The sequence below is a fragment of the Lygodium microphyllum genome, chromosome 6 (genome assembly GCF_053477565.2).
Source record: "Lygodium microphyllum isolate KBCC chromosome 6, Lygodium_microphyllum_v1.1.10, whole genome shotgun sequence".
In the NCBI taxonomy this organism is placed as follows: domain Eukaryota; kingdom Viridiplantae; phylum Streptophyta; class Polypodiopsida; order Schizaeales; family Lygodiaceae; genus Lygodium; species Lygodium microphyllum.
In genome coordinates this window covers 167,696,537-167,709,856 of record NC_141140.1, presented here as the reverse complement: position 1 = coordinate 167,709,856, position 13,320 = coordinate 167,696,537, and the positions used below count along the sequence as shown (strand labels likewise).

Genomic DNA, 13,320 nt, shown 5'->3' with positions numbered 1-13,320 from the left:
TTACTTCTTGATACATTCTCAAAATACAATAAATATGTAAGTTACTTACTTTTTGTTTTTTAAATGCAAGTTGTGTGTCACCCAATGGTAAACAGTAACCGATGGTGGCACGTCATCCCCATATCTAATCGTTCAAAACCAATATATGGCAATGCTACCAACATAGAGATAGTTGATGACAATTCAACAATCAATGATGATGTACATGATGATACCATGATCAATCATATACATGATGCAGTGCAAGATGATCTCCGCGAGAATGTTCAAGGAAGCGCAAAAGAGGATAATGATATGGTTGCAGATGATGATGAAAAAATTGAGCATAGCAATACATCTGACAGTGGGATAGACTTATTTGTTTCATTGCCTTTTGGTAACATAGACCTAGAGGTAGATAGTTTAGCAAGGGCAAGGGCCAATCTCATTGAAGATGAGATTGATAATTCATTGTATCATATAATTAGCTTTGAATGATTGGATGTATATTTGTAATACTCAGAAACAACTAAAATATCAATTAAGAGCTGTTTGCTTTTGTGATACATATAACGTTTGTTGTATTATAGTATTAGAATTGAATGTGCACATCCAAAGAACAATGCACCAATTAAAGATGCACAAAGAAGTATGATTGGGTTAGCTACATTATACCACAAAGAAGTAAAGTTGCTAATGTATTCTAAAAAATACTAGCTGTTAAGATGTTTGATCATATTTAGGGACTTTATGAGAAATTAAAATCTGTGCATTTATTTTTTCATTTACAAGCGCGTTTAAAAACGCCGGTATATAGACACATTTTTCGCATCTATATACTAGCGCCAATAAATGTGCTGATAAACACGCCCGCTATTTCGCATGTACAATGTGCGTCTATAGGACCTCTCTCTTGTAGTGAGATCTCTCTTTCCTCTCCCTCCCTCTCCCTCTTTCTCTCCCTCTCTTCTCCCTTTCCCTATTATGTTTAATGTTTTTTCTCTCCTCCTCTCTCTCTCTCATTTCCTTTTCTCTCTTCCTCTCCCTCTCTCATTTCATCTCCCTCTCTTTCTCTCTTTCCCTATTATGTTTAATGTTTCCCTCTCTTTCCTCTTCCTGTGCCTCTCCCTCGCTCTCTCATTTCCTCTCCCTCCCTCTCCCTCTCCCTCTCTTTCTCTCTTTCCCTATTATGTTTAATGTTTCCCTCTCTTCCTCTCCCTCCCTCTCCCTCTCCCTCTACCTCTCTCATTTCCTCTCCCTCCATCTCCCTCTCCCTCTCTTTCTCTCTCATTTCCTCTCCCTCTCTCAATACACATGAATTTAAGCAAAAACAAGTGAAAGAGAAAGAGAAAACACAAAAGCAAATCAAGAAGGAACAATGCACTCACCGTAAAGGCTCAAAGTAGGGTTTGGCGGCTCCTCTTCACCCTCCGTACAACTCCTCCTCTTCTTTGTGAATGGCGGCGGCGGTGGTGAGAAGATTTATTTCTCCCTCTTTCTCTCTTTCTCTCCCTCTCCCTCTCAAATGCAAGTTGTTCGCTCTCTCTTTCATGTATGCGCGCAAAATAACGTGCTCAGGTTTCGATCCGCGTTTTTTTGTCTAAGTACCGTCACTATTTGTGTCACTATTTGTGTTACTATTTGTGCTGCTATTAGCATCGCATTTGCGATGCTAATAGCAATGCAAAAAGTGACGCCACTATTTCGCATCGGAAACCGCCGTCACTATACCTCCATATCCTTGTAGTGCAATAATTATGTAATTTATGTAAGTACCTTTGTAGATTTTTTAAAGCATATCCAGGTTTATGCAATCGGTGACACTTTTCTAATTTGCGAATACACAAATATGAAACTTTTCAAAAAGTATGATAAATTTAAAGGATCCTCTAGGAAAACATGCAACTTACCCAATAGTTTTGCGATTATATTTACTTATTTAGAATGGAGTCCTCTAATACTACAATGTATACACATTTGGATTTCCATTGTAGGACTATCAACGACATTGAGACTAGAGCTCCACTAATTTACTACTTTTGAGAAGAACAAAGCCCTTGTCTATGGAGGCCTTCTCTACCCCAAGCATTGATTGGTACTCATGAGTAGTTTATTCCTTGCAAGGATGGCAACTTTTCCTAACTACTAATGACATTGGAATGGCCTTAGGAAGGCATGATCTAAATATTTCTCAATCTTGTCATTCCAATATAATGCATGGATATCCTTTAGCAAGTATTTTAGCAATGAAGAACATGTGGAAATCTCTGCTAATATGGATTCTTCAAAGTAGGAATTTCCTTGCAGATATCTGAAAGCAAACAAATATTTAAAAGCCATTTACTTAACTGTTTTCCTTCTCAACTTGAGCGATTCAATGGCTTTTTTCTTCCATAGTTTAAGTCATTATCTAGTTTTTAGGATTTCAATGATCAACGCTTCTTGAATTTCTCAATCCATTGAAGTGTCCTCTTTTGTGTTTGAACTCAAGGTGCTCACTATATGTAAACTCTAGCTTTCACATGCATTCAAGACCTAATTACAAAACCCCTCCTGTGCAAATTTATCATGAATAAAACACACCTTATTTCTGTTGAATTTGTGAACATCCCCATTAAATAATACCCTTTCATATATAGAAAAGATGTAAGCAAGGTTTTTTTAAAATTTCCAAGTGGTAGACTTACATAGTTATGAGAGAACCTCATGAGTGTTTGATTAATTTTCTAAGGATCGAAATGTATGTAATAGCATGTGCATTGTATATTTCTTTTAATAATCTAAGCTTCACACATTCACATCAATTACACCAACCTCCTCTAAATAGAATTAACTATTTTGAGATTGAGCTCAAACCTTGATACCATATTGCAAAACATCTTAATGCTAAGTAGGAAACTTCTCTAGTTGACACAAGTATGATACTAGCTTTTGACTTATCCCTTAGGTTTATCGGAATCATAAACCTGAATGAGCTCATGATGGAGTGTGTCGTGTGTTGATGGTAGCATCAAACAATCCATGCAAATATGAGATGAGAAGAATAGGCAATGTTGATTTGAAACAAATAAGGCATATCCATGCAGTACATAGCATGGTGACTAAATGCTCCTTCTATTTAATTGCTTCTTGATGATTAATGAATATGGTGATTGTTTGTAATATAGGTTCATAAGTAAACCTTATCCTATTAATCAAATAGCATTCAAATGGAAGTAGAGGGTTTGTGTGTGGGGTGTGCATGTGCATGTGTGCCTCTTACACAATGTAAGTTCATTTTATATGGTCGACTGTGAATTCCACTAGTTATAGGTTGAATGTACAAGATATAGACCATAAGCTTGAACTCCCTTAATCTCATCTATAGAGAGTTTTCGGAGTATTTAGGTAATTCTCTATACCCGCGATTCCCTACATTGGTAAATGTGGAATTTAATTCCGTAGTGTTATGCAAGAGTACATTATAGACATGTAGGAGATATTGAAAATTTCCCTAGAATTATAGATGCACAATATCATTCCCTAATTGTAAGTATAGATGGATAGGGAATGTTAGTGCATTCTCATTACGAGTCCCCATTACTACAAATGGGGAAGCAATCCCCTAATTACATGTGGGGGACACGACATGAACATGTGGGAAATGTTCAAATCTTCACTATAGGAAACGATAAAAAGCTCCGTGCTTCCAACTCTTGCTAGCATCTTTTCCCTTGGATTCTTAAAAGCGAGTCTAACACCATGTCAGTTGTCTCGTCCTAAAACTGTCAATCGGCAACGGTTGCGGCAGCCTAATGCTCAGCATCATTGGCCAGGCATTGAACCTGGCTGCGCCCCGCTCATCAGCCACAATATTGGACAAGCGAGCTGGCGTTTGCTTTTACAATCAATATACACGCACACATACAACTACGCCACCTTATACGTGTGTGATATACCCCTCCTGGCTAGGTATGAAGAAACAAGATTCAAATCATTACAAATACTAGTCAGTATCATCGGTGGCGGCCGCGTCAATGCGCCTCTAGTGCCCCCTCTATCTGATCCTAATAGCATTCATGTCCGTTGTCATCAGTTATGGCAACATTATGGAGGAAGCAGATGCCACATTGTAGCTGTGGGTTTACAGCCTCCTGACAGTGGCTATCCAGAGAACTCGTCATGGATATCGCTCTTGGCGTTAGCCCTGTTGGCTCAAGGCACGCCTGGATTATTCTGGGGTGCTATCTCGGCAGATGCGGTAGAGTCAACTTGTCAGTTGATCGAGGCTGGATATCTCACCATCCCTGCTACTGTCACTCCTTACCGTATGTGGATTGTGCGTGCGGTTCACTCTCAATTTACTATTTGTATTGCTTTGTTTCTTTGCATACTCACTTCTATACCATGTATGTGTACTAGATCCAAGCCACTGCGGGCTGCGATGCATCATCAAACTCCCTTGATGGTGTAGAGATTGTCTTCATCGATGATACAGGTGTCACCAATGTTGTAAGTGGCTGCTTGTTTTGAGTCTGTATTATTATACACATGCTTATGCTGTGCAACTATGCTGACATAGTTTATTTTCCTATTTATTGAGCTCTTTGATCATATGTGATGACAATGCTTGGACTATGGAGTGCGAACTTTATAATATGGGAGATGATGTCAACTCCTTGTATAAAGATGGGACCTCAACAAGTACTCTCACAACTGATCCATCAATGATGGTCGCATCCTCTTCCACCACATCAACCACCATCGAAGTTGATGTTTCTAACTTTACTGCTGAATATGAGCCTCTCACTCTTGCATCTTAAAATAATGGACGACGTCTCACCCATTTGTGTTGGTGAAGGTTATCTTCCTGTATCTATGGTCTATAATTCACTAATATTTAAGAAAACGACCATTCTCTTTCATGGTTGGTTAAAATGATCAAAACATTGGTTCTTCAACATAGTACAGACATTCATGGATCATCATTCCATAACCTTTCTTCATGCACTCATGTATGTGCAGATCAAACCTACACACATACATGTATATATGGGTATTACATTGTTATCATCTTATGACTAATATTTGTTTCTCACACATATATGTATGTCAAACTATAATATCTCTAATCTCTAAACGGCATTCCTCACAAGAACCTCCTCTTGATAGGAGGCCAAAAGGAAAATTGTTGAAATTATGATAAAAAAATTTATTATCCCCCTTTCCCCCAGCGGACTGTCGTGCTGGAGAAGAGGGGAATAACAAGCATGATTAAGATCCTTGCTGGAGCTTGCAAAATGGTGAAGGCCATGCGTAAGGCCGTGTGGGGGAGGGAGGATCCCCTCCCCTCAGCTATAAAAGCGTGTGGAAGGGGAGTAGAAGAGTGGGTAGCCATCACACTGCAGTGGAGGGCTGTGAGAGAGGGCGTAAAGCTGGTCCTGAGGGAGGAGGCGATAATCATGGTGACGCTGCCATAGAGCTGGAAGAGGGAGCGAATTGTTGCCGTAGATGAAGTAGTTCGCTCAGGTTCGGCGCTAGTTGACATTTAGGAAATGACCATTAGGGAAAGCCCTGATTCGGGTCGGTACTAAGTGGGAATGGCCAGAATACTTTCGCTACATGGCAGACGCGGAAAGTCCTAGATCGCAAACCCCATAACATTACATGGGAGTGCCGAATCGCTGCCATAGACAAAGGAGGAGCTCGCAGAGTTGCCACCAGAACGCCGTCGTCTGATCGTCTGGCAGCCATCTTCAATCCCTTCGCCACATGTTGAAGCTCCTTAGAAGCTTCTCTAAGAAGCTTCTAAGGGGGCTGTCATAAGCCCCTTCTCCCCCCCCCCCCCCCCCTCCCCCTCCCCCTTCCCCCTTTTTTTTTCACGAAGTCCATTTCAATAACCCCTCCCTCCCCCCCCTAGGATCCAAAGCCCCTTTCCCATGGGCCTTTCCTACTATTGCCTTTGCAAAGCGGGTTTTTATAACCCCACCCCCCGGGATTTACACCCTTCACAAGCACCCCCTTTTTTTTTTCATTCCATCCAAGCCCTTCAAAAGCCCATGTACCTCGGAAATTAAGCCCTTTTTCCCCCTTGGATTCCCCCACAAGCTCCCATTAGCTCGAGGTTCTAAACCCCCTTCCCTATTTCCCTCTCAAGTGGGTTCTTGTTACCCTGGGATCTTTTAAAATCGCGTTTTATTTGCCTTCCCAAAGCAATCTTTTACACCCCTTCTTCCTTGAAGTTTAAGGAGGAAACCTATCAAGCCTTCTAAAGCCGGTTCCAAAAGACGAAGAAATTAATCAAGGAGGCCGAATCACAAAGGAAGTTTCGCGTGCAAAGGAGACGGCCAAGATCATAAATCTGCGATGAAGGTGAGAAGGTCGAAGTCTCGATGGCTCCTAAGAAGGCACAAGGCGCAACCGCAGGAGGATCATCTCCTAACATCCATGTGGACATTTCACCACAAGTCTAGGTTTTTCTTCCTAAATTTGATTAATGTCATAATATTTCAATTGTGCATGGTTCATTTATGAAATGAGGATGTATGTTTTCTCGATTGAAAATACTTTGGCTAATAGCTCACAATTGAGGGATTTGGTCATTAGTATTTTTGAATGAAATTAACAAAATAAAGTGAGCATAAGATCTCTATGCATTCCTAGCAAGTGGTTTTTATGCATTGCAAAGTAACAAAATTAGATTAACTAATGCCCATCTTTACAAGATGAAATTATGATAGTACACTTCGATTATGCATGGAAGGAATAAACCGCATATCGCTCTTATTGACAAAGCTGAAACCCTTATACCCTAAAGACTTGCCCACATTCATGGAATGTAGGGACTCTACGACGTACATACAAGAGATGGCCTAGGGTTTTTACCCTAAGGATCGCTTGCTAAAAGGATGAAACTCGATTTGAATTTGGAACCTTAGAACTAACAATGTTGGCCTAGTGCGATCGGAAACGGATTGTTATGAAGACACCCTAACCCTGTTTCCTATCCAGTCATGATTTCCTGATTAGGAGACCCCATTTGATGGTAAAATATTCCCATAGTTTTGATGCAACACATGTGCAATAAGTTGTAATATCGCATGATCTTGTGAGTTGATCATAAGGGAATGGCCAATTTCTCGGAATGAGATTGGCATATTCTTACGCAAGTTTATCTTGCAAGAGGATGAATAATCATCCTGATATAGTACCTCTCTTTGGTAAAGTAACCAAGATATGGGGATTAGATATTTGCTTGGAAGCAAAAGACCAATAAGTAAATTAGAATAACATATTTACTGTTAATTAATCTTAAGGTTTTGATTAAGTCGGGTTATTAGGGTACGGCCCTAACCCAAGGATAAAAGGGTTAACAAACAAACCCTTGGGGATCTTGCCAAGTTGCAATTGATCCCGGATCGAGTGTTGGATGCATTCGGAAAGAAGGATTCACTCCTAAGCAGTTGGCGAAAATAACGACCACTGGAAATGATTTTGCTTGTAACAGTTTCGAGAGCACTGCTTGCTTTGTTTTCTCAAAAAATTAAAGGATGAATGGATATCTAATGCTTCAGGTTGAATGCTTGAAGGGAGAGGTAGCTTCAGTTACCCCCGACTGCCTGCCTGACCCTAAGCAAGGGGGTTGTTAACCGGGCTGAGAAGGCGGACCGAATCCGCTGCGAGAGGTCTCTCCGTTGAGGGCTACTTGGAGCAAGAGGACGCTTGGCTACCAGGGGGGCTCTGGCCGTAAATCCGTCGCCTTCTAGGCCCTGCACAAGAGGCCAACGTGACTCGGGATGGGATCTCGACGCCCGCATACTAGTCTATGGGCGGAATCTTGGATAGTAATCCCTGTGGATTGCTGGATAGCCTTCGGGTGGATTATGGATAAGCCTACGGGTTGGACTTTATGTATTTCAAAGATAAATATGATAACATGTTGAAAAGGAACTTGTTTGACGTTACTTTTCTATGTCAAGTGCTATGATTATGTGAAGGAACCGGTGCCTAACGGACTAATTAAGGAAGCTGTTTGATGCTTGTCCAACTAAATGTGGTAGGTAATTAGATAACTAAAACAACTTGAGGAAAGTGTGGTGGATGTGGCCATGGGTCCGTCCTACGGATGGGTGGTCCCAGTTGACCTGGCGTTTCTGTGTAAAGTAGTTCACTCGGGTTCGATGCTAGTTGATGTTTAGGAAATGACCATTAGGGAAAGCCCTGTCCTAAGTGGGAACGGCCAGAATACTTCCGCTATGTGGCAGACGTGGAAAGTCCTAGATTGCAAACCCCATTGTTACCGTGTTTCCCGCATCACAGAGGAGCGAAAAATGGAAAAAAAAAGGAAATAGCAAAAAAGACGCAAGATAAAAGCAGAAAAAGGTGCCTTGACTAGTAACCAAACCCTGAAAATTTTAAATGTTCGGGCACGACCCTCAGAAAGCCTCGGTGTCGCCCCGAGACAACAAAAGAGTAAAAGGGTGCACCATTAAAATGTGGGAGCGCCCCCAAACCTTTGTAAAAGAGCGCCAGGCTCACTCTTGTGCAAAGTGTACGCATTAGTTGGAAATAGGATAAATTAGAATGGTGGGAAATGGGAAAAAGGGCCTAAGCTATGAACGGCCATGTAAAAAAGGGAAAAGGGGATGGCCGCCCAAAAAGGATTTAGGGCTTTGTATATAAAGTTTAAAAGTGAATGAGAAGCTCATTCTTTTGGTGTGTGGCAAAAAGAGTCTTCTTCTTCTCTCCTTCTTGCTTGTGTGTGCTCTTGAGAGAGGGAGTGTGAGAGCGTGAGGGAGTGAGTGTGTGTGGAAGTGAGGTATCGAGAGGGTGAAGCTCTTCACCATCTCCTCTTCTCTTCTTCTCTTCTCTTCTCTTCCCTTAGGCGCGCGGCTATGGAGGATGGATCTTGGAGATGGAGGAGGCTTGAGGATGCTTGAGCTAGCATCAAGAATCTTGGAGCTACCAGAGTGCAAGAGAGAGGAAGGTGCTCGGTCAAGCATCAAGGTAGGCTCACTACACTTGTAGGATCGACGGTGCGTCGGCTAGGTGAGAGATAGCCATTAGAGCTCGCTTGGAACGCTTTAAACAATAAGCGATCCGTGGGTCTTGGCAATTGAGCGAAAGCTCCCACATTTTGGTTCCGTTGCCAGGACCAACGAATTCAAGCTTGAGCACATGCGCGCCTCATATCGAGCATCGAAGTAGGGTATTCATCCCCGAAACGGAGCTTGAGATAGGTAGGAAGTTTGGGTGTTTTTAATCTTCAAAACAGGTAAGTATTTTGGGATATTCTGGTTGTTTGATGATTGAAAAACATGGAGAAATTAGTTTAGTTTTTTGCTTTTGATTTGTGTTGCGTTTAGAGTAGGTTAACAGTAGGAAATCGCACCCGAGAGGCATGGGGTTTGCTGCTGTACAATAAGGAGAAAATCGGGAAACATAGGGGAAAAATGGAGGAAATGCACATTTGAATGTGTAGGCATCACAAGGAGAGTGATCGGTAACATTCGGGTAATGTCCAGTAGGGTTATAAGTTCTTGAAGGGCAAGGAAATCCTCATTTGCAACCAGTTGAGAGAGAGAGCTTGGGCGACCTGTTCGATCGATTAGGGCAAGGAGTGACTTTGCTATCGGCGATCCCCAGGTATATAGATCTCTCCCGCATCACTCCAACATCATTCCTCGTGAATCTTATAGTCTATTATCATCAATATCTTAAGATTTTGGACGAATTTATGCTCGAAAGTGCGTTCGAGTCGGTAAAATCGGGCACCCAATTCAGTGTCTGATTCTCAAAATCCGACGTTCCATTTTGAGAATCGGACGTTCAAACAACCGTCCGATTAGACCAACCCGTCCGATTTGGGCACTCGGACCACTCGGACTCGGGCACTCAGACACTGGACCAAACCCATCCGATCGGACTTTTAGCCCAATTGTCCAATCGACACTACAAGATATAGACCTTATAGCGACGTTTAAAGCGACAAAAATTCAAACAACAAAATTTGCCCCCGTCGTCGCAAAAAGTGTCGTTATTGACGACGCCATAGAATCGTCGCTATAACCGTCGCTATATTCGTTGCATTTGCGACGAATATAGCGACGCATATAGCGACGGTTACAGAGAATTTGCGACGCTGATAGCGACGGCAATAGCGACGCGTGCAGTAAATTTGCGACGCAAATAGCGACGGTAACAGAGAAAAAAAAAATTTGTGGCAGGGCAGCAAGCTGCCCTGCCACATATAGCACTGTGTGCTGTATGAGAGCCATACAAAATAGTTTCTGCACTGCTTCATACAAAGCGTTTGCAAACAAAAAGAATGTATACTGAAATCATAAAACTGATGGATGAAATAAATACATGATATCGCATAAAATGCGATTGGTACAATCATAAAACAATATCACTAATACATAGAAAATGTCTACATAGATCGGGCGACTAAAAACTAAAGGTATGTGAGCTCTAAGGATCCAAGGGCGAGCTACAAATCGTCGTCCCCCGAAAGCTCTTCCCGCTGTAAAGGAGCATCAAACAGATTCTGCAGAAAAAGAAACAACATATCAATCCACCATACAATAATGCATTCAAATATCTCATGGTAACTACGGACAAGAAAGATGAGTGACTTACTGGGCCGCCGCGTCTATACAATCGGTCCATCAATGATCTGAGACCGTGCCTCTCCGCATATCGAGTCTCAAGGCCTTGCGGATAGCGATTTGTAATGGAGTGCTGCAAAGAAAACAAAATGCTAACTGTTAGAAACATGATTGTCAGTACAAAGAATATCTCAAAAAAACAAATAAGCAAAACAAAAGAGAATCTTACAAAGTCCTCCAAATATGTCCTGTGGCCGCCACTCCCAAGATGATGTACCGATCCGGCCTCGATTTGTGCCCTCGCCGCCTCCCGCTGCTAACTCCAACGTCCTGGTGAATTTGTAGCCTCCTCCCTCAGTCGGTGCCAGTCGTCTGCATCTAACCACTCGGGCTTTGGAGCCCCACTCTTGATTGCCTTGCGTGCGTCGGATCGTCTATGTGACATGTATGTATGCATGCAATCCATCATCCAGCCCGTAGAGAATCTATCCACTGCGGCTGGCACCGCGAACTCCTCGTGCAAGGATGCTACTATGTACTCCTTGCTCCCCTCCGGTATGTTCCTCCAATGATCCAGGACATTGTGCCGAAAAACTTGTTGGCACAACTCCCTCATGCGAGCCATCATCCTCCTCCCCTCATCATTCATGATGATGGCTCTTGACCTGCCATCCATTAGGTATCCATAATCCCTAGGAGTGTGCCTTGTATGGGCCCTCTCCCATCTCCGTCCACGCTCTTGGGCATATCCAGGAGATCCCTGAACATCCGGTGTACCGACGGGGGTACCCTCTCCCGGAGTGCCACACAAAGGGGTGCCGCCAGAGGGTGTGCCACCAAAAGGAGTGCCACCAGAGGGGGTGCCACCAAAAGGAGTGCCACCAAAAGGCGTGACATCTGCCGACGGCTGCGCAAAATCCGAAGTAACTGGAGTGGACGTCCCCACAGGTGTGACAAATCCTGGTGGTGATCGAGCTCCAGCTGAACGACGAGACGGAGACACCGCGTCCGTGTCTCCACAACAGCAGCCCCCTGATCCTCCTGCAGTCGCAGTCCCTCCCTCTGGCCCAAGTCACGAGCGTCGAGATCGTCTACTCGAAGCTGAAGTATCTGATCGCGCCGAAGGTGATCTAGCAGAGCGTCCTGACGAAGAACAAGACAGCTCCTGATCTGCTATATCTCTGAATCTCGCGAGCTGATCTGGAGACATACGTGCCATCATCTCCTGAAACTCCTCATCGCTCATCCCTCGACTCATCCTGAAAATGTCGATACCTGCACAGATAAAAAATAATGTTAGAATAATCAATTTAAACTATACAAAGCACATTAATAAAATCATTTTTGAAAAATCCCTCTTAAAATGCATATCTTATCTACCTTTATGGAAGATCTAAACAACGAATTGAGTAATACAATTCTCCAAGAATGAAGTATTCTATGGTCCCATGTTAATCTCCTAACACAACTCTGCATACACTGGAAGGTCGATAGACATGTCACCACAAAACAATGAGTCTGTCTCGTTCTCAAAAAATTCTACGACTTCTGTATTTCCATCATTGTTAGCCGATGCAGGCTCCAAGCTTGCGGTGGCCTCCACCCCTTGTAATTTCGATCCCTCTATTTGCATATTTTCTTCATCTATGCCTGGAACATCGCTTTGATCGTATACTCTCGCACCTCGAGGAGTTGAAGGTATAACATACCACCATCGAGGTTGTCGGGGATTTGGATAGAAGATTACCTGTTCACAAACACTTACAAACCGTCTTCAAACCATTGTGACATAAACCATGTCGTATTACAATTAGCAAGCAAATGCCTAGTTGCACCTGTTCACAATGGGCCGGCAACACAAAGGTGTCGCGCAAATCCATCCATTTTTTTTCGGAATCTATTTCGAGAAATCCAGATGGACCTCGTCGAACTGTTGCGCCAGCTCCTCCAAGTACCACTTTGAACCACTGCACGTCGAATATTATCATGGAGAAGCTACGGTAATCCACCGTAATAATACTTTGCAAATTCCCAAAATACTCCATCTCATCCACAACCGTGTTTGGATCCGTTGCTCGTCGCCGGCTCTCTTGCTCAAACCTTGCCATGACACCACAGTCCATTGTGGAGCGCATTTTGTCAATACGCTCCACCCGAAAATGCCGTCCGCGCGACCACGCTGCACTATATATTTTGTACTGCACATTGAAACACTCAAATTAGATGTAGCAAGCAAATTTAGATACGACACATTCTAAACCCCTCATTACCTTTGGACTACATCCCCTCGAGAACTCCCACTCCTCCATTGAGACCTCTGTCCCTTCGCTGGATGCTGCGGTCAAGGCTCCATGCAACCATCGTGTTGACATAAACCGCGGCATCTCCTCCATGCCTTCGGGATATCGAATCGGTCGGTGACGCGTACTGCGTCGGAATTCGGCTCGTGCTTCCTCTCGATCTTGCCTTGCAATCTGGTACTTGGCGAGCCACGTCTCCATGGAGGCATGGTGCAACATACAAAAGCGATTCACCTTCTCTTCCATTGAGGCATCCATTCTTTTTTCTACCCCATTTCCAACCACCACATCTCCAGTCAGCCTGTCATCGTCCTTCAGCGTCCATAGCATTTCATTGTCTGGTTCCACCGTTGGTAGCCATTGTGAGATATGCACTAACGCCTCTGACACCAACCAACCTTCCGCCATGCTACCTTCCGGACGAGCTCGTTGTCGCACAAAGCCTTTCAGGG

The 13,320-nt window shown here is 43.2% G+C and overlaps 1 protein-coding gene across 1 annotated transcript; it reads right to left on the bottom strand.

The window, feature by feature from the left end:
• Positions 1–5,173: 5,173 nt before the first annotated feature.
• LOC148035390 (uncharacterized) lies at positions 5,174–12,964 on the bottom strand. Its single transcript, XM_087680812.1, has 3 exons — positions 12,839–12,964; positions 12,404–12,766; positions 5,174–5,440 (listed from the first exon to the last, which is right to left on the bottom strand). Exons 1-3 carry the CDS (start codon positions 12,959–12,961, stop codon positions 5,174–5,176), a joined length of 753 nt encoding a protein of 250 aa, XP_087536938.1. The 5' UTR covers positions 12,962–12,964.
• Between the last annotated feature and the right edge of the window lie 356 nt (positions 12,965–13,320).

Excerpts from the sequence above, each read along its gene's own strand:
- LOC148035390 (XM_087680812.1), bottom strand. The coding sequence starts at position 12,961 with ATGGAGGAGATGCCGCGGTTTATGTCAACACGATGGTTGCATGGAGCC. Across the intron at positions 12,767-12,838 it reads CGAGGGGATGTAGTCCAAAG|TACAAAATATATAGTGCAGC; the intron begins GTAATGAGGGGT and ends TTCAATGTGCAG. Across the intron at positions 5,441-12,403 it reads TGCCGGCCCATTGTGAACAG|CTCTATGGCAGCGTCACCAT; the intron begins GTGCAACTAGGC and ends TCCCTCTTCCAG.